Genomic DNA, 20,667 nt, shown 5'->3' with positions numbered 1-20,667 from the left:
TGTTTTTTCCCAAAAGTCCCCCCTTGGAAAAAAAATTCAAAACAGAAAAAAAAATTTCGGAAATGGTGGCAATTAATGCAAAAACATGCAAAATTATCGAAAAAATGTGATCTATTCTCCTAAAGAGCTTTTTTGACCTTTCTAATGTGATTTTTTCAATATATTTTATAATGCACGAGAAATTCATCATCACTGCTAGGTGGATTAATCTGGGTTTTTTCTAATGTGCCTCGTGAAATAGATTTTTTTAAGAAAATTATTTTGAGCTTTTTAGTGGAATGTCTTCACTTGTCATAAGACGAGTTTGTACAATCCCATTGAATTCCACCACTTAATTGTATCTTGACAGATACGTATTTCGACCTCAACAGTAAGGCCGTCTTCAGTGTCTCGTACGTCGTAAGTCGAGTCAAGTACGAGACACTGAAGACGGCCTTACTGTTGAGATCGAAATACGTATCTGTCAAGATACAATTAAGTGGTGGAATTCAATGGGATTGTACAAACTCGTCTTATGACAAGTGAAAAAGAGATTTTTTTATGTGAGTTTCGGGATTTACGCAATATTGGTTTACGGGGTTCGCATCCCCCACATATAAAACGGGGTATAAAACGTGATTGTCTGTCACTAAACCAGAGCAAATTTCTGTCACTAAACCAGAGCTTCTACGTCTCTATGTGTATTCCTCCATTATTCCCTTTGATTTACGGTTTGATCTCCAGAGATTTTATTTAATCTGAAATCTTTGGAGAAACGGAGCATATTTCGCTTTAGTTTTTCGAAAACGGTTAAGAGATTTTCGATAACATTCCAGAAGCTTCTGAAATATAAATCTTTGGATGAGCTGTCTTGAAGAATTTTGAAACCACCATTCCGAAGTATTCTCGATGAAATTGATTTTAAAATACGAGAATCTATATAATAAAAATGAAATGGTCTGTGTTTGTATCCGCATAACTCGAAAACGGCTGGTTGGATTTTCTCCATTCCTTCAGCAAATATGTCCGTTATCGTTTCCGACGTGTTTATATGATATTTGCTCATGCGAAAATCACGAGAATGATTGAGTAAATCGAGAAAAACTAAAATAAAGATTCGTACGGATATTTTGAAACGCGCATTTTTGCCTACTATGCAGGACAACGTCTGCCGGGTCGACTAGATTATAAATATATTTAACAAATTCGTAGTTCCCGGATACGTAGAATTGATTTTTTTGGAGAAACTTGTGAGAAAACTTTTTATCACTTCCACATTAATTAAACAGGTTGCAAAAAATAAACTAAAGCTATACTGAAAACTGAAAAAGTTACGTGTGCGCCAAATTGTAACCAACAAGTTTTCCATTTTTCTGTTGAAAAGCTCGATAAGTACTACTCGTTAACATTTTTTTTGAACCGTCTAAGACGAATTAAGTACTGTCCATTTAATTCCACCAGTTAATTTTCGTTATCTTTGCAGATACGTATTTCGACCACAACTGTGTGGTCGTCTTCAGTGTCTTGTACTTGACTCGACTGAAGACGACCACACAGTTGTGGTCGAAATACGTATCTGCAAAGATAACGAAAATTAACTGGTGGAATTAAATGGACAGTACTTAATTCGTCTTCGACGGTTTAATACATTCCACTAAACGAGCTTAATATATTTTTCTGATTTTTTTTTGTAAAATGGCGTATACGTTACTTATCCAGATTACGGCGGTATATAAAAGTTTTTGATGCATGTTTTGAGAGAAAACCTAGAATAAGTTCTGGAAAATCGATTACTAATTATTTGAACGATTAATTAGGATGCGGTTTTCTCTGAGTGAAACCTCTATAGTATTCTTTTTAGCTAGTTTAAATCCTAATGAGCTAAAATTTTCGGCGACACTCAGAACATGATACAGAATCAGATAAGTGTTGTGGAGCAAAATTGATTTTTTTGAACCACCCTACTCTCAATCTTATTAAGACAATAGAATTATATCTGAAGACACCACACAATAGGTCATTGCGCGCGGCAAACCTAACTTCACTATTTTGACAGGTACTGGTCCTGTTGTTTACGTTTCGGACAAAGAATTTTTTTGATCCAAATTAAATCTGCATATTTCACGATGTTGAAGACATTTCGTAAATTCCGCATTCAAATATTGGTAATTATCGATAAGTTTAGGTAATAATCGATCAGATAAACCAAAGAATGATAGAATTATATCAAAATTAAAATGTAATCGTCTGTAAACAACAGGACCAGTACCTGTCAAAAGTCGTGCGTGACGTCACTGTGCAATGGAGTATTGTACGGTGCAATCATAATGCTAATTCCCCAATTCCCAATCCTAATGTCCACCTCTCTCCAGAAAGAATAAGTTTTATCGTTTGTTTATTTAGTAGGTTCAAACGCCAGTGGGAATTATATTTATTTATCTCTTTAAATATTCAAAGTTGAAATTTTTTTGAGTGATCGTAATATAAATCAAATCGGTGCTCCGCTCAAACTTGACCAGAGGATTGTTCGTGTTGGAAAAAAGAGATTGTGGTAAAATCTTTCATACTTTGATAACCGATGCTAATGATATGGCGAACGTTTTGCAAAGGTAATTGACACTTTTCAAACCGGAAAATTTTCTCAGAGTATTCAACAACTCTTTGACGACAATCAGGTTGAGTATATAATTTCATATCAAGTTATTTTTTTTTTAATCACGGCAAAATGTAGACGACGATTCTGAATCATTTTCGTATATTGTTTGTATTTCATGGTACCCCTATTTTCCTTCTTAGAGTTACGTAATTTATAAAGAAATGTGTAGCTAAATGAAGCTTTAACTTGCGGAAAAAAAATAGTATTCCCTTATTATTCCCTTAATCCCTTATTCCCATATAGCCATTAAAATGATGTACTTCGATTATTTGAGCAAAATTTTTTTTGCCGCTTTCCCTGTGATCTGTGACCTGTGTACCAACAATAAGCCGGTGAACTTCAACCTCAGACAAACAGACGCATCAGCGTATTTTATTTTGAACATTTTAATAAGCATTCGTGATTACTAATCAAAATGTATTTACCATAAATTGATTTGAATTGAACCATACATAATGGTACAATACCAACCGTTGGATTTCTATACTGTTACAACCCCTTAGCTAGCGACATGCAGGTCGAGAGACGATTACAGCTAGAATAATAGAATATTCTAATAGTCAACAGTTTTCGGATCATAAAGACTTATTGTTATCCATTGTATCCTAATTTTATTCTGTTATGCGTTAATCTAATGAAAACTACATTTTTCCTTGAATTTCCAATCAAATCCCATCAACTGTATTCATTTTAAGCGATGTTTCACTGTTTAAGCTTCGTTGATATGCTGCTCATAACCATTGTGAAGTTGAAAAATTACTGATATGATATCAACATAAAACATGTAGATTTATGTGAAGCTTGTCGGATGGCGTTCCTACTAATTAATAGAATGCACATCGAGTTCCGTCCTCCAATTTTTAATCTATGTTCCTGTACAGACAATTATTCCTATTCTTTATGGACGTTCTTGTAAGAGTGCTTTATGAAGACGCGCCAAAACAGGTTTCGCTAATACAAACTACAGCTTTTGCATACGTGCAAATGCGCCGAAGGTTTCATCGTAGTAAAATTTTCAATCACGTGTCGATGCTGTGATGCACCACTCAATCTAGACGGACGATTCGTAGATGACAATCTGAACGACTTTCGGTGGTTCCTTACTTTCCTGTTTCTCCTTAATATCTTGCAGTATTGCATTGGTAATCGCTTCCAAAGCAGCCATTTCGCTGGGATCATTCTTTTTGCTTCCGTGGCGTCGAGGCATCGAGACAACGGTCAGAACCCGTCTCAAATCGTTGTGCAATGCCGTGACATCGATTCCAGTTCCCGCCGACTCACCCAACCGGCGCAGCGTTTCGGCAAGCGGGCCTGATAAAGCCTAGAATTAATCAAAACAAAAAATCAATTACTGCTGCGTTAGGACTGAAATGCATACGATATGCATACTTGCAGTTTATGCCAGCTTTGCGCATACTGTCTCCTCACAAGTTCAATAATTGTAGAAGTCAAGGCCAATCCTACTAAAATATATAAGGTACACAGTAGCATGTAATTTGGTTTACCTGAAATAATTCGAATTAATCATGCTGGCTTTGGGAATTGCTTTATAAAGATCCTACTTGGAACAAGATCGCCGAATCCAATTGTAGTCATAGTGATGAAACAGAAATAGTATCCATCGAAAAAGTTCCAGTCTTCCTCCCACAGCAACAGTAAGCCAGTTCCAGCCGCAAGGTATACACCCAGAAAGCAAACAGCGCCAACGGCGTAGAGCCATTTTTTGTCACTCATCTTGAGCCCTACATCAGGACAAAATCCTAAGAAAGAAGATTTGCATAAAAAAACTGGGTGTGTAATTGTTGAATGTTAAGTAATCAAATTAAAACGGCAATTATTATTGCACAGACTGTGCAGTGCTTATATAGAGTATGCATTTTTAGCATGATATTCCTTATGCATTTGTTTTACTTTCAAATCAGAAACCTCAAAATATTTAGGGATTTTTGCTTTTTGTTACGTTAGAGAGCATTTAAATGTTAACCTTCTTCTTCTTCTTCTTCTTCTTCTTCTATTAGCATTTCTTCATTTATCAATTGAAAGCTTTTCTATGCCCGCCATATGCATGTAGTATTGGTGTTGTAAGCGTAGTTGAACATTTCTTCAGAACTGCAGAAGGAATTCCATCGGGACCGGGAGAAACGGAGTACTTTAGTTTATGGATTGCATTAAGAACTCGATTTTCTGAAATTTCGGTGATATTGAAATCGATGCTATTTACAACATTTTTAAGGCAGCGTCAATTTCTGTATGTGATTCTATCCTTGTATGTTGGAAAAGGCACTCATAAAATGTTCAGCAACAATTCACCATTTCAGCAGAGGATTCGCGCAGATACATTAAAAGGCGCTTGTAGTGCACGCTGACACGCGAGAATCAACGTTTGGAACAAGGCGAGGGATCAAGTCGATATCTCCGGAGTGCAGAGCGCTTGACACGCTTCCATTTTGAAGACGTTTGTTTGGCAACGAAGGTTTTAAAGGTGGTCGATGTAGCGCAACACGAGCTTCAATCACTCGTTGTATCTCGTCGTTGAAGAGCTGCGCCATAGCATTAAGATCTAGTTCAAAGTCCAGTCCAGCTGAGATTAAAAAGCCTGCTTTGAGGACCTGTGTCAAAGTGCAGAGCGAATCCATGGGGTGACGCCTATAGGGTCGTAATGGCCAAGACAAGTGGGGCGATGGCCCCTACAGAGCGGTCTCAATAGATGCTGGAGAGGATCATCGCGGGGCTCTTCCCACACGTGAGTCCTTGGCCTCACTTTCTGAAGCTGCCAGGGGCCAGGGTGGTCGACGAGGGAAGAGTAACTGTGGCGGGGATTGCACAGTCCCTTAGTGTAGGTAAGGCGCCAGGACCGGATGGTATTCCGAACTTACTTACGGATCCTGTACACCTCCGGTGGTGCAAAGGGCCGACTTGAAAGATCTCCATCCTGAGCGTTGCCCGGCTATCGCTTTAACCTGTTGCCAGGTTAGATTTCGGTCGACTTCTTTTATTTCTTTATTGAGGCTTCGCCGCCATGAGCCTCTGGGTCTGCCTCTGCTGCGATGTCCCGCTGGGTTCCAGTCTAATGCTTGTTTACAGATTTCGTTTCCGCCCTACGTAGACTGTGGCCGACCCAGCCCCACTTCCGATCCCGAATTTCTGTTGCTATCGGCCTCTGGTGACAACGACGATGGAGCTCATTGTTTGAGATCCAGTTGTGAGGCCACCAGGCCCGAATTATATACCGCAGGCATCTGTTAATGAACACCTGCAGCCGTTGAGTGTTCTCCACTGATACACACCATGTTTCGCTAGCGTATAAAAGCACAGATTTCACGTTAGAGTTGAAAATTCGTATTTTGGTGCGTTCACTTATCTGCCTGTTTTTCCAGATATTTCTTAAACTCGCAAAGGCAGCCCTTGCTTTCTTGATCCGTGCGCCTATGTCGATCTTGGTACCGCCGTCCGACGCCATTTGGCTACCAAGATATTGGAAGCTTTCAACATTCTCCACTGGTTGCCCGGCTACTGTGAAACTGGAAGGAGTCGCCGTGTTTACATCCAACGATTTGGTTTTGTTGACGTTGATGACTAAACCTGCCGAAGAGGAGCGCTCGGCAAGGTCGTTGAGCTTACTCTGCATATCAGAGCGCCGTTGCGCGAGGAGTGCAACGTCATCAGCCAATTCGAAGTCGTTTAGATGCTCCATGGTTATAGGCTGCCATAACAGCCCGCGGTTTGGTTCACCGTATTCCGAACCTGGCTATCAAAGCAGCCATTGCTGAGGCTTCCGAGATGTTCAGATCTGTCATGCAGAGATGCCTGAACGAGGGAGTCTTTCCTGAAGCATGGAAAAGGCAGAGCTTGGTCCTATTGCCAAAGGCGGGAAAACCGCCGGGGGATCCGTCGGCATATAGACCGATATGCCTGCTTGATACGGCGGGGAAGGTGCTCGAGAAGATCATCCTCAACAGGTTGTTGATACGCACGGAGGGTGCGGATGGTCTATCGAGTAACCAGTTTGGCTTCCGAAAGGGTAAGTCGACCGTAGACGCTATCTTGTCGGTTACCAAATCCGCGGAGAAAGCTATCCAGCGTAAGGGCAGGGGAGTTCGCTATTGTGAAGTAGTGACTCTCGACGTGAGGAATGCATTCAATAGTGCCAGTTGGGCAGCTATTGCAGATGCGCTCCTGTGTCTTGGAATTCCCGAGTACCTGCACAAGATTCTCGGAAGTTACTGCCAGAATCGAGTACTGGTATACGACACGGAGGCGGGTCGGAAGCGCGTTGACATAAACCCAGGGGTTCCGCAAGGTTCCATACTGGGTCCGGTGTTATGGAACGTCATGTACGACGGAGAAGTTTCCGGTGGGCGTGGTAATCTTCGGCTTCGCGGACGATATTACGCTGAAGGTCTACGGCGAATCGATCGAAGAGGTGGAGTTGACTGCAGCCCACTCGATCGCAGTTGTGGAGGAGTGGATAAGTTCCAGGAAGTTAGAACTGGCTCACCACAAGACTGAGGTGGTTGTTGTTAACAACCTAAAGTCGGAACAACAAGTGGTGATAAGGGCAGGCAACTGCGCGGTCACATCTGAACGCTCCATCAAACTCTTGGGGGTAATGATCGACAATAAGTTCACCTTTAGTAGCCACGTCAATTACGCCTGCAAGCGTGCCTCCACAGCTATAGTGGCATTGTCCCGGATGATGTCCAATAGCTCTGCGGTTTATATGCCAGTAAGCGCAAGCTTCTGGCTAGTGTCGCTCTGTCCATACTGAGGTATGGGGGGCCAGCTTGCGTATCGACTGCTACAGAACGAAGTTAGAAAGTACGTATAGGCTCATGTGCCTAAGAGTTGCAAGCGCGTACCGCACCGTGTCGCAGGATGCACTTTGCGTCATCACCGGTATGATGCCTATTGACATCGTAATCGGTGAAGACATAGAGTGTTTCGAAATGCGTGGGACGAGAGGCATCCGTAGGACTGTCAGGTTGGCCTCAATGGTCAAATGGCAGCGTGCGTGGGACAGTTCCACTAAGGGTAGACGGACACATAAGTTGATACCGGAGATAGGTACGTGGGTCAAGAGGCGTCATGGGGAAATCACTTTCCACCTGACCCAGGTCCTTACAGGCCATGGTTGCTTCAGACAGTATCTACACCGGTTCGGACACTCGGCCTCGCCCGAGAGTCCGGTGTGCGCCGGTTTAGAGGAAACGGTGGAACACATGTTGTTCGTATGCCCACGTTTTCGCACAATGCGTGACCACATGCTTGCCACATGTGGTCTGGATACTACTCCGGACATCCTAGTTCGGAGGATGTGTAAAGATGAAGTTGCTACACAGCTAGGTGGCGTGTGGACTCGAGGAATGGCTAGTTCAGGCGTAAATAAGAGGTGGTCCAAGGGTTCGGAATCGGCTTCATGGGCCATACCGGTGCCTTGTGGTCGAACTCGATCATTTTATCGAACAAGTAGCCGCGCGAAGAACAACATGGTATCGTCGCTTTCGCGGCGTCGGTCAACCGGGCGGGTTCCGAGCCCGAGGACGGAAAGCGGTCCACGTCAAGCCTGGGGCAGGCGTAGGCACCGCGTCGGAAAATCCCTCTGTGTGTTGGCGAATAGGCCCTATCGCAGAGAGGTCAATTTGGGGTGCACGCGGCATCATCATTCTTGATACCAGTCTTGTAGAGGGAAGCAGGCGCGAAGTCGACCCTTCCCACTTTCCGAGGACATAGGGCGTGGTAAGGCCACCTGGAAAGCCGGCAATGCGCTGGCACGATACCATGATGTTCTTCTAAAAAAGCAAGTCACGATGTTCGATGCTGCAAGGACACGGAGCCAACCTCGAAGGTGCCTTGTGCACTGGCCCCCCTTTGAAGCATTACTTTCTGGTTGTATTGAAGGAACCATGGGCTTGGCGGCAATGGAAACGGTTTTGCCGGTCGGGGATGTAGTCCTGCCTCCCTCGTTTGCTGTTGGGGGTTGTCCCAAACCCGCAATTCCTGGACAACCCAGGATGTCTGTCGAGCAGTTTTCTCCTTTATTGCTTGGGAAAAAAAACACAGACAGACAGATATTTGTTCAGTTCGACGAGCTGAGTCGATTGGTATATAACATCATGGGTCTCCGAGACTTCTATAAAAAGTTCGATTTTGGAGTGAAATAATAGCCTTTCGGTACAACTTTGTTGTACGAGAAAGACAGAAAGCGTGACAGAGGAGAATGGGGGGTCTAGAAACCTCAAAAAGTAGTGGACGTCATATTTGAATAGCTTCTTATTCATATGAATGCTTAATTTAAGCAAGTAAGTTGTAAGCTTAATTAAGCAACGCACAACTGTCATTTTGATTTTTTCACGCATGCTGCGACGCAGCAAAGCTGAATCAACAAAAATGACAGTTGTCCGCCGCCTCCGTATCGAGTGGTGTGCCCCCGAAAACGCGAGCACTTTGAAACTTGGATTCTGTCAGGAGTGACCTTAAAGATTCAGCATCAACAGCTGACTCACTTTCGTGACTTTGAGTCACTTTTATTAGCTTTTAAGGTAACAATAAAAAAAACTTCTCAAGACCGACACGGGTTCCCGTATGGACTTGAATTATCATGATTTTCAATTTATTCAATATATTCGGAAAATATGATAGAAACAATTCGCACTACCTAGACAAAAGTCGTCTCCATTCAGCTCGGTCCATGGCAAATCGTGTCCGCAAATCGTCTTCCACCTCGTTCATTGCGGACCTCGCCTGCTGGTCTCCGTCGGATCGCTATCGAGAATCATTTTCACCGGGTTATTGTCCAACATTCTGGCTACGTGCCCGGCTCACAGCAGTCATTCGATTTTGGCTATGTGAACAGGGGATGGATCTCCAAACAACTGATGCAATTCCGGGTTCATTCGTCTGCCATCTGAATGCTTCTTCTGAGGTTGTTAGTTAGCCGAAGTACACTGGAGTCACTTTTTAAGCGGGTCGCTTTTCGCGACTTTGTAGAAATTACATGTTTTTACGTGATTTTTCAAAATGGTCGGGAAGCTTGTAAAAACTGTAAAAAATTGATTTTAGAGCTCTCGGACTGTGCACATTGAGATTAGATACCAAATCTTGACATCCATCCATTGCACACTAAGGATTTTCAAAAGCAAAAGGCTCGAAAAATTACTCCAGCTGAAGCTGCACATAAAAAAAAATGTGAAGGGAAATAGTGCGATGAATCGACTACGCGGCGTTTCATGCGGGTTAGACCGTGTGAGGTCTGTTCAATGTCTCACCCAACACCAGTATTTTGGCTAGTGAGCTTTGAGCGGCACATGATTGGTCCTGATTGCGGATCATGTAGTTTTTTATAGGGTTGAACAGATTCTACTATCAAATCCCACGACAACCTAGGCAAGCCCCACAACATACAGAGCTAAAAAAGTTCGAACCCCACTCCTCTTCAAATATATTGAAATCGGTCTGTAACCACCACAGACCCATACATCAAAGCTAATAAAACAATTTTCCAAAACTGTACTGAAAATTTAGATACCCACATTGCAAGGATTTCTTCCGATCAAGTTTGTGATTACTTTTGATCCCACGGAAACCTAGTTCAAGAATGGTCGGTCCAGTTTCAAGCATTTTGAACTTTATATTGCCTGGGTTTCTTCTGAATCACAAACTTATTTACTTTAGGCCAAGGATGTTATCGATCATTTAGTAATTTACGTTCGATCATTTAGTAGTTTGTCAATAACTTATTCCAAAAGCTGAATTTAAAAAAAAGTATTGTACGGTGGACTACTAGTGCGAAGGTTTCTCTACAACTCTGCCTAATAGTTCGTTGTTAGAATTCAACTAATAACGGAGTTATAGCTCTAGTTGCAGTAACTCAAACTTAATGATTGGAATTTTATTATCATTTAGTCTAAGTTACTCAATCTATAGCTTTAACTCCGTTACTAGTGGAATTCATTGGGCAGAGTCGTACAAGAATCTTTGCACTAGAAGTCCGCCATACAACACATTTTGAAATTCAACTTTTGGAATGAGTTTTGTCAATAACTAAATACTAAATGATACTACTACTACATACTACTAAATGATCAAACGCAAATTACTTCTTCTTCTTCTTCTTATTGGCATTACATCCCCACACTGGGGCAGAGCCGCCTCGCAGCTTAGTGTTCATTAAGCACTTCCACAGTTATTAACTGCGAGGTTTCTAAGCCAGGTTACCATTTTTGCATTCGTATATCATGAGGCTAACACGATGATACTTTTATGCCCAGGGAAGTCGAGGCAATGTCCAACCCGAAAATTCCCTAGACCGGCACCGGGAATCGAACCCAGCCACCCTCAGCATGGTCTTGCTTTGTAGCCGCGTGTCTTACCGCACGGCTAAGGAGGGACCCAAATTACTAAATGATCGCAAATTACTAAATGATCGATAACATCCTTGCTTTAGGCCCCACTGCATGGAACCTATTCTGAATAAGTTTGTGGCCACTTTTGGCTTCACGGAAGCCTATTTCAGGATGACCATCCCGGGGTCAACAAAAATATTTTCTGAAATAATTTCAAGAGTTTCGACACTCCTATTAGTCGTACGGAGAATGAATTGCGAGAGTTTGGTTATGTGCCTATAGTGTCGGGAATTTGAGTCGACTAAGTATTCGTAATCTGTTGTTGGACCACGCGGACTTTTGTTTCCGTTAATTCGTTAGTTGCATTTTACTTGCTTCATTGCTAAGATTGGCGAGGCTTGGCGACCTGGTTCAGAAACGACTTTACCAAACCCCGGGTAACAACGGCTGACGTGCCCACAACCCCACGAATCTCTTTCTGTGGCGTTCCAGCTCGACAGACAATGGCATTCAATGAGCCACCATGAATAACATTGCCCGGTAAAGAAAACGATGTTAAGCAAAGGGGCCTTAATGATATGACGAGGTATGAGCGCTCTCGAGGATGGTCCTTGCGGCAGGTATTGATACCAGTGCGTTGAAAAGTATCTAAGTAAAACAAAACTGGCAAATCTTGGCGACCATGTATAGGTTACAAATAAAAAATTTAAAAAAATATATAGCAAAATGATCAATAACAATCAGTGCTTGTTATTATTTTCATTTCTCTCGAGACATCGAATAATCTATGTTCTTTTACTAGAATTGAGACTAGCCGTTTACCTTTCGATTTTGTGATTCTACGGTCTGAACGAATTAAATCATAGTATTCCAGAATCACAAAAATAGGACATACATATGTTTTTGCTTCTGTCATTGTCAGAAAGTAGTTAATTATCTTAATTAATCGACTAATACTTACTTGCGAAGGGTATAACGGACTTCCAGTGTTTCCCAAGGATCGAAACTGCCGTCGCAAACAGTCGACCCCAGTCGGCAATAACCGACAACGTCAGTGGAATACCGATCAGTGCAAAGAGTATGCAGAAAATTCGCCCCCACAGCGTTACCGGCACTATATTTCCATAACCTGTGGAGACAGTACGTTGATGTTAAATTAAACGGGTAATTGAATCGGTGAAAAAACGAGCAACGAAACGAAAACATGGCAGGGCGCGCGGTGCGTGAAGTATGATCGTCCAATTTTGTTTCAACTTGTGTCCACCCAGCTATGATGCTCCAACACCGATGAGTTACGGCTATGATCCAGTGCATAAAATTAATTGAGCCTGACTTGGTAGACATATGAAGCGATTAATTGGACGTGTTTCAAAACAAGCGTGATTTATTAAAATTTTGAGTTGCTAATATAAATATCATCCATCATGGTAGGACGCCCATTTACTTACCGATTGTCGTTAAGACAGTTGATGCGAAGAATACGGCCTGCAGGATGCTCCATTTCTCTGATCCTACCGGAAAATTATTTTCCACGTCTATGGAAATTCCTCCCTGAGCAGCGTCTTGTACTACCTACACTGATTGAATGAATAATTGTTTTTCTAAAACTAATTTGATAAAAACGTAGACGTACCTTTTCATACTTCTCTAACTCTAATGAAAACAATGTATCCAGATTTCGTACATCGGTATTGTTCACTATGGAATAAATGAAATGCTCACGTTGTTCAACCAATGATTCTCGCAGGCCTTTGATACGTGCAACTTCTGCCGGCAATTCGAGCTCCCGGAATATCTGTTAACGAAATTAACTGTATAATTAAGTTTACGAACACATTTCGATTATGTACAGCCTGAGGAAAGAAGGGTAACTGCTGAGGATCACGTTGTTGGTACTCATCAATTAAAATTCAATAGGACAGAAGTCAAATTGGAACGAACGGCGTCATTGAATGTATGAATGCAAAACAGGGAAGTTTTGGTTTGTTTTGATAACTACAGGAAGTGTAACTGATGACTTGTTAAAACCAATATGTGTTTATCAGACGAATACCGAAACGACCTGTGTGCAACGCTTTGCTTAAAAGTCCCCTCCATTCCAAAACTTTCCGTACGTCTACGCACTTAATCAACCGTGTAGTCTATGGAAGGTCCGAACAATCTGTCATTTTTACATGGACATTAAGATTGAAATTCAAACAAATTACACTTGAAAGGTCAAGGTTACTTCCGCAGCAGATGCATCAAGTCGTCCTCATCGTCCAGCTAACACTCATTGAGAAATTCCTCTTTGGTTGTTTTTACACGCCTGGACAAGTTGTTGTACTACACACATGGTGATTACCGTACGACTTTATGACTCTTTTAATTTGCATGTCATTGTGTTATCAGATCGGACGATTTGTGCGATTAATTGATGGAATCTGCACTTGTGCAGTGTTTAGCGTAATTGTGTGCATGTCCAAGCCGACCTGAAATGAGTCTGCTGTAGATGAATATCGTTACATTATATTTTTTGTTCAGGTTCATCGTCAATAAAGATTTTGAAAATCTATTGTGATCGTCATGAATTAATTTTCAGTAAGCTACACGGTTCTAATAAAATCATAGGGTTTCAGACACTGCTAGGATGACAATAGTGTGCCCTTTTAGATATTTTCGCCAATGTCACCATGAATCATCGAAAAATTAAACTACTTGTTGTGATGGGTACACCGTGACAAAGACGTTTTGTCATATTGTTATGCAACTCTTTTTACATGGCAGAAAGCCGCATTTTTTTTAAATTTTCTTGGTAAAAATACAAGGATGGCAGTGATTAGAATGATTTTATCGCTAAGCTTGACCGACTCATTTTCATAAAAAATAATACAACTAAAAAAATAGTAGAAGATACTACATACTCCAAAAATAATGATTTTGGGACAGGATTATTGGCGGACATGCTTTAGTTTTGAGCCTTTTTGGACTTCCATGAAACTATTTGCATTCGTAAAAATCCTAAACAATTAAAACATATTTTGTTATTTCTATTTTTCTAGACCTACCGCTTTCTGGTACACAAATTCTTCTACTACCTCGATTTCGTCACCACCAATACAAACTCGTGGGGGGTGGCTTACGTTGGCATCTCTTGAGCCTCTTCCTATCATGTACTTCGACTTCGACGTGTTGATGACTAGTCCAATCCGTTTAGCTTTGTGCCACAATATCTATGTCGTCGGCGAAACCAAATAACTGGACAGACTTCGTAAAAATCGTACCACTCGTGTCAATCCCTGCCCTTCGTATTACTCCCTCCAAAGCGATGTTGAATAGCAGACACGAAAGACATTGCCCGCGTTTCGAAAGGACTCGAGAATGCCCCTGAAACTCGAACTACGCACATCACACGATTCATCGTCGCCTTGATCAACCGTATCAGTTTATCCGGAAATCCGTTTTCATGCATTAGCTGCCATAGCTGGTCCCGATCGATTGTATCCTATGTGCCTTTGAAGTCGAAATGAAATGTGAAATCGTGCGCTACTGAAACTGCTTCAAAAGTATTTAGTTGTAAGTGAAATAGTGTGGAAATGTTAGAGAGATTGCTGAGCCGCTTGAACTGTACATTAGAATGTAAGTTTTTTGTATAACCGTTCAGAATTTTAAACTAATAAACATTGGCGTAACTAGCCCGGATGCCTAGGGAGGCACGTGCTTTCTGTTGTAGCCCGTGTAGCCCACAGTATCGATGTGTGTTTGTTTACCAGTCGATGATTGCTACAACAACTCAAATTGATAGCGTATGGCTATTACACCTAAGTGTAGTAGCGCTCGGCTTTGTCCCGCATACTGGAACGACAATATGTGACGGATCGCCGTCATGTTCTCATCGGTTCGCAATTTTTGCATATTTCATAAATATTCTATCTCAAATGAAAAAAAATGCAACAGAGATTCCGGCGGGAATTCTCCAAAGATTTCGATGCGAATTTTTTAGTGATTCCGACAGGAGTGTTTCAAGGATTCAGACGGAAATGCCCCAGGATTCCAATGAGAATCTTCTAGAAAGATTCCGAATGGAGTCCTCCATTTCGACGGGTATATTCCAGGATTCCGATGGAAATTTTTCAGGGATTTCAATCAGAATCTTCTAGAGATTTCGAAAGCTTGTAGGCTCCTCCACAAGATTCCTAATGTTGTAAGTCCCCCCTGCCAGTAAGCACTTATCGCCTTACCCTTCCAATATTCATTGAACCGTCTTACTGTAGGCGTATCACAGCGGTTCACCGAAAAGATTTGAGCTAGTTGTTTACTTAAATAGTGTTGATTTACATCCAATAATTGACATCCACGCAAACAGCATATCAAGATCGACATCCGCTGCATCCGTCAGTGACCAGCACGAGCCCAGCTGGAGGGCCATAGCCTTTCCACGCGACCACCATCTCGCTTGATCGACATCCGCTGCATCCGTCAGGGACCAGCACGAGCCTCGCTGGAGGGCCATAGCCAATCCAAGTGAACACCGCCCCACCAAATCGCCATCCGCTGAATCCGTCAGCGGCCAACACGAGCCCCGCTGGAGGGCCTTAGCTCAACCTAGCGAACCGTCACCATCCTCGTTATCCGAGTGCATGCCTTGCACGAAAGCCTTTGCCCGCCGTAGAAACCCGATGACGTTGTCACCAAGCCACCCGGGTCAAGACCATCCAATAAGCTCGGCTCTAAGGTTTCCCAGCCAGTTATGGAGTGTGAAGCAGACATCGGTGTAAACATTGCGGCCGACGGATTTGACCTCCACCACAAAAATTCCGCAAGTACACCCATGTAAACGTCTCTCTCTGTCTTAATGCTCTCAATGGTGTAAATAAAATAAGTATAATGTAAACCTAATTTGGTGGTTAGGATTATTTAGAGCAAGCACTCTCTAACGATTTATATACACTCTTTTACCGCATTCGTACCAAGTATCCTGATGAGAGTCCTTCTTCGATGCTGATGGGAATTGTGGAGTTTATCATGCTGCTAGGCAAGCGGAAGTCTGCTGGAAAACTGTCACTCTAGTCCGTGATGGTTGATCACATGTCTTTGACTGGTGGCAAAGTAACACGATTGCACAGTGTTTTATTTCGTCATTTTCACGATCGAAATTCAAAAACTCGAAAAGTGTTTATTTTGGATATAGGGTTTGTTCACAGAAGTTTCAAAATATTTAGGAGCGCATCTTTTGATAAAAACAGTTTGATGATTAATCCCCCTAAAAGTGAGTTGAGAAAATTATTTTTCCACCAGAATGAGATAGACACGTAGTGTCTTCCGAAAAGTTGTAGCAAATGTTAATACGAGCAACTTTGCTGAACAATCCAAGTTTCTATCTCTTATATATAACAAACTTAAGTCGTTTTATGTAAAAACCCCAATAAAATCTTATTTTTCATTCTAACTCTTTCCAATGATTTTTCCCATTTTCCGTCTCTTCTACAAAGTTGTTAAACAAGCAAAATTACATGTTTTGCTGAACATTGTAACATTTCCACATACAACAAAAGTTATCTTTAAATTATACATATTTTTAGAGGTTTCTCCACTTGTGATTACTCCCTTAATTGCAAAAGTCGCAAATTTCTTCACGATATGCTGAAAATCGCTTATTTCATTTTTATACTGACATTGAAAACTATTGTCGACAAGAGTCTTCTCGAACGCTGTTAAAACTTGTAAACCTATGAAAATCATAATATTTGAACAACTTTTGTTTTATAAAACATAGAAAGTTACAATGTTCAGCAAAAACATGTAATTTTACTAGTTTGACAACTTTGTAGAAGAAACGGAAAATGTGAAAATCATTAGAGTTAGTTTAATTTAAGAAATTATTTTAAGGGATTTCCATAAAATCATTCGTTTAACTTAAAATAAGTCTAATGAATTTTAGCATTTTCCTTATCTTCTACAAAGTTGTAAAACCAGTAAAATTACATGTTTTTGCTGAACATTGTAACTTTCTATCTCTTATAAAACAAAAGTTGTTCAAATATTATGATTTTTCTTAGGTTTACAAGTTTTAACACACCATTCGAGAAGACTCTTGTCGACAAACGTTTTCAATGTCAGTATAAAATGAAATAAGCGATTTTCTGCATATCGTGAAGAAATTTGCGACTTTTGCAATTAAGGGAGTAATCACAAGTGGAGAAACCTCTAAAAATATGTATAATTTAACGATAACTTTTGTTGTATGTGAGATGAAATGTTACAATGTTCAGCAAAAAACATGTAATTTTGCTTGTTTAACAACTTTGTAGAAGAGACGGAAAATGGGAAAATCATTGAAAGAGTTAGAATGAAAATAAGATTTTAATGGGGTTTTTACTTAAAACGACTTAAGTTTGTTATATATAAGAGATAGAAACTGGATGTTCAGCAAAGTTGCTCGTATTAACATTTGCTACAACTTTACGGAAGACACTACGTGTCTATCTCATTCTGGTGGAAAAATAATTTTCAACTCACTTTTAGGGGATTAATCATCAAACTGTTTCTATCGAAAGATGTGCTCCTAAATAACTTGAAACTTCTGTGAACAAACCCTATATCCAAAATCAACACTTTTCGAGTTTTTGAATTTCGATCGTGAAAATGACGAAATAAAACACTGTGGATTGCCTTGATTGATATTTTGGTGGCTCTCCGTTGTTATTCATATCAAGCTTACTTATATGCTTTAAATATTTCAATTAGATAGGGTGGATGTACCAATTGTCACCATACATAAGAACAACTTTTTTTTAATAAATAAAAGGCATGTGGGTAAACTTTATATATCAAGCAACAGGTTTTACTTCCTGCTGCTTAGAACAGCTGTGAAAACCACAATACAATTTGTTATAATCCTCAAAATTAATTAATCCATGATAGGAACGCATGCACCAGTTGTGGCACTATTCCTAATTTTGGTTCCTTATTTGGTAAATCCCATTGTATTCTTATTGGATTGGCTAAATTGGGACCACTAGTGCGACAACTGGTGCAAAGGACGTCAAAAATTAAGCAAAATATTTTTTTACAATTATGCTTTGTTTGTTTTGGAGGAGATTAAAGATGTTATCTTATCATATGAATATGCTTTATCGATTTGAACTTGGTTTGTGGTGATTTGATTGGCCATTTGGCATATAAAGCACTAGTGCGACAACTGGTGCTATAGCCACGACTGGTACATCAAGCCCATTTGTCTTCCACTAATTTCATTATGATCGTTTGAATATGAGAGATAACTCTTTTGTCTTCAAACTTTTTCAGTAACTCGTTATGTTATATGTTGAAAATTGATATCACTGCAAACTACCTTTTCAAATCCTAGGGGGAGCTAATTTTTTTCTAGGGAGGACGAAGCCCCCCTTACTTACGCCACTGTTAATAACCAATAAATTAAAGCTTTGAAGCTGTTCATCGTGAACACTGCTGTCAAGATGTAGAAACATGCCTCAACAAGTAGCTTTGAAACAACGTGGCCAACTGTAGCCTAAAAATGCATCCAAATATGTAGTCCTTTGGACCTCCTTGGTGTATAAACGGTCGATCAGTCGTGTCAAGGTTAAGTTTGTCTAGACTTTAGAGTGCCATCTTACACCAAGACTGGACTAATGTGCTTTGAGCATGATACGGTTCCTTGGGTAGGGATTGTTGTCGAATACAGAATTTTAAGAGAGCCCTCCAAAGTGGACCCCACCACATCAGGATGCATCCTAGGCTAACACTGCAAGTCGAAGCGTGAGTGATAGAATTGAAGAATAGGATTAGACTCAAAACTTACTTTTATTGACCATTATAACACAATTTTTAACAGAGCAAATAACATAATGACTTTTATAAAATGCATCTGTAACCCTGAAATGATCCTTACATAATAAATTCATGTACAATGTAAATACATTGTGCATTACCGATATTAGATCAATCTTAGAATATAGAGAACAGATTATGCCCTTTTTCTCATTTACACTTGGTAACACTGCACATGAAGAAGGACATTATTGAAATAAATGGGGCGTTTATGTTGCTTGCTCCAAATAAATATGTTCTTGGAATTGAATTTTCCCCAGTCTCACAAGAATATTATCTGATTGTAATATTACTATGATTGGCATACACTCGAACATTCCCTGAAAATGCCATCTAGATGCTTCTTTGGATGCTATTACTTGTTTGCTTCAACTGTGTACCATTCTTCTAGAGAGATCAGATAAAAGCGAATTTCCCTCGAGTGTGTGGTTCTGAGTGGTAGCATACGAACCCACTTTATACAACTGCCGTCACGTCGCTTTGTTTTCTGAGTTTTGTTTTGTTTCTGAATAACCCATCATTTTCCTCATCCGTTTTATTTGTAGCGGAAAACTCGACCGCCCGATGCCATTGCGTTGCAGCCTGTGCGTAGAAACCAGTCGAGTGGGTGGTTGTATATTTTTAGAAAACTAAATAATGAAAGTTAAATCATTGCCAGACAACAGCCAAATAGAAAGAAAGGAAAATGCATCACGGGAAATTGATACTACCGTGGACCATTTTTCCACTGGGAACGTGTTCAAACGAGTTTGACATGGGTTTAAATGTTATAACATCTGCTTCTAAGTGGTGATGTACACCTCTACCAAAGTTATGTTGTACAGAATAAGTTATTAATAATAAGAAAAAAATAAATATACCTAACAATGAAGGAAATGTTTTATAAAGGAAATGTGTTTCATGGGTCAAACAAATTATTACCCGTTTTCCGTTCACGCTTTTCCTTTTAAATCACTCGGAGCCCCTGATGATGATTAATATGTGTGTGACTCAAGTATAGTGTTTCGGATTATCTGCCGTTTTTTCCGTTTATATGTCAGCACAGATTTACTCCCCACAGTGCCTTGTAGGTTTAATTTTTCATCTCATCATTGACATGTTTATATAGCGGTAATTCAGACGGTCGGAAAATCATGTTTGCTTAATGATGGGATCATCCATACAAGATGTATGTTTTCTTTCACAGAACATGTGTTTACTGAAGTATATCTACTACCATGCTTGTTGTTTTCGCTGTATCACCAAAAGTATCACATTAATAGGTAGACTTTGAAATTCGTTTATAAAACAAAACGAAGTATCAATCTTCAAAAATCAGAGGAGCGTGCAAGATCAAGAACATGTTTGGAGCAAATAAGGTTAAAATAGCAGAATCATTAAAAAACTGCAATTCTTTTCATAAGGTTGATATATTCCTAAGCGATTGAGTGCCAGTTGGGCCCCAAAAAAACTTGATACGACGACCCCTCGATGAGGTAAAAGGTTCGGGCTGGTCCAAGCAGTCGGAAAAAAATATTATTACGAACAACATGAAGATAAGACTCGGTAGGTACAATTTGAAGCTTGGAATATGGAACTGCGTATCACTCGACATCGCAGGTTGCGACAGATTAATCTACAAAGAAATTATCTTCGCAACCCTAATTAGAGGTCCATAACGAGCAAATTAAAAATTTATTCGACTAATAAATACGTATTACGTTCTTCCAGGATTCGGGATGTTTCCACAAATAGCACGAGTTCGCAATAAGTCAACGATACTCGTAACTCTTGATTGTGGTTCCCTCTGCTCCTAGTACAATTTTCATAAAAAATAAACACCTTGATGATCAATATACACTCGTAGAAGCTCAAAATGAG

At 40.4% G+C, this 20,667-nt stretch overlaps 1 protein-coding gene across 2 annotated transcripts in view; it reads right to left on the bottom strand.

Annotated features, from left to right (window-relative positions):
• Positions 1 to 3,229: 3,229 nt before the first annotated feature.
• The window catches only part of LOC134208192 (TWiK family of potassium channels protein 7), a 45,259-nt gene continuing 27,821 nt past the window's right edge, over positions 3,230 to 20,667 (bottom strand). For both annotated transcript variants that reach the window (XM_062684246.1, XM_062684255.1), the window contains 6 exons: positions 12,611 to 12,772; positions 12,426 to 12,549; positions 11,939 to 12,106; positions 4,198 to 4,395; positions 4,025 to 4,140; positions 3,230 to 3,956 (listed from right to left, as the gene is read on the bottom strand). In XM_062684246.1, coding sequence (XP_062540230.1) covers positions 3,687 to 3,956; positions 4,025 to 4,140; positions 4,198 to 4,395; positions 11,939 to 12,106; positions 12,426 to 12,549; positions 12,611 to 12,772 — 1,038 coding nt within the window. In that variant the 3' untranslated portion in view covers positions 3,230 to 3,686. The remainder of the gene's footprint in view (positions 3,957 to 4,024; positions 4,141 to 4,197; positions 4,396 to 11,938; positions 12,107 to 12,425; positions 12,550 to 12,610; positions 12,773 to 20,667) is intronic.

This window comes from Armigeres subalbatus, chromosome 1, assembly GCF_024139115.2.
Source record: "Armigeres subalbatus isolate Guangzhou_Male chromosome 1, GZ_Asu_2, whole genome shotgun sequence".
NCBI classification, from domain to species: Eukaryota; Metazoa; Arthropoda; class Insecta; order Diptera; family Culicidae; genus Armigeres; species Armigeres subalbatus.
Note: the sequence above shows the minus strand (reverse complement) of the source record. Positions and strands in the feature narration are given on the sequence as shown.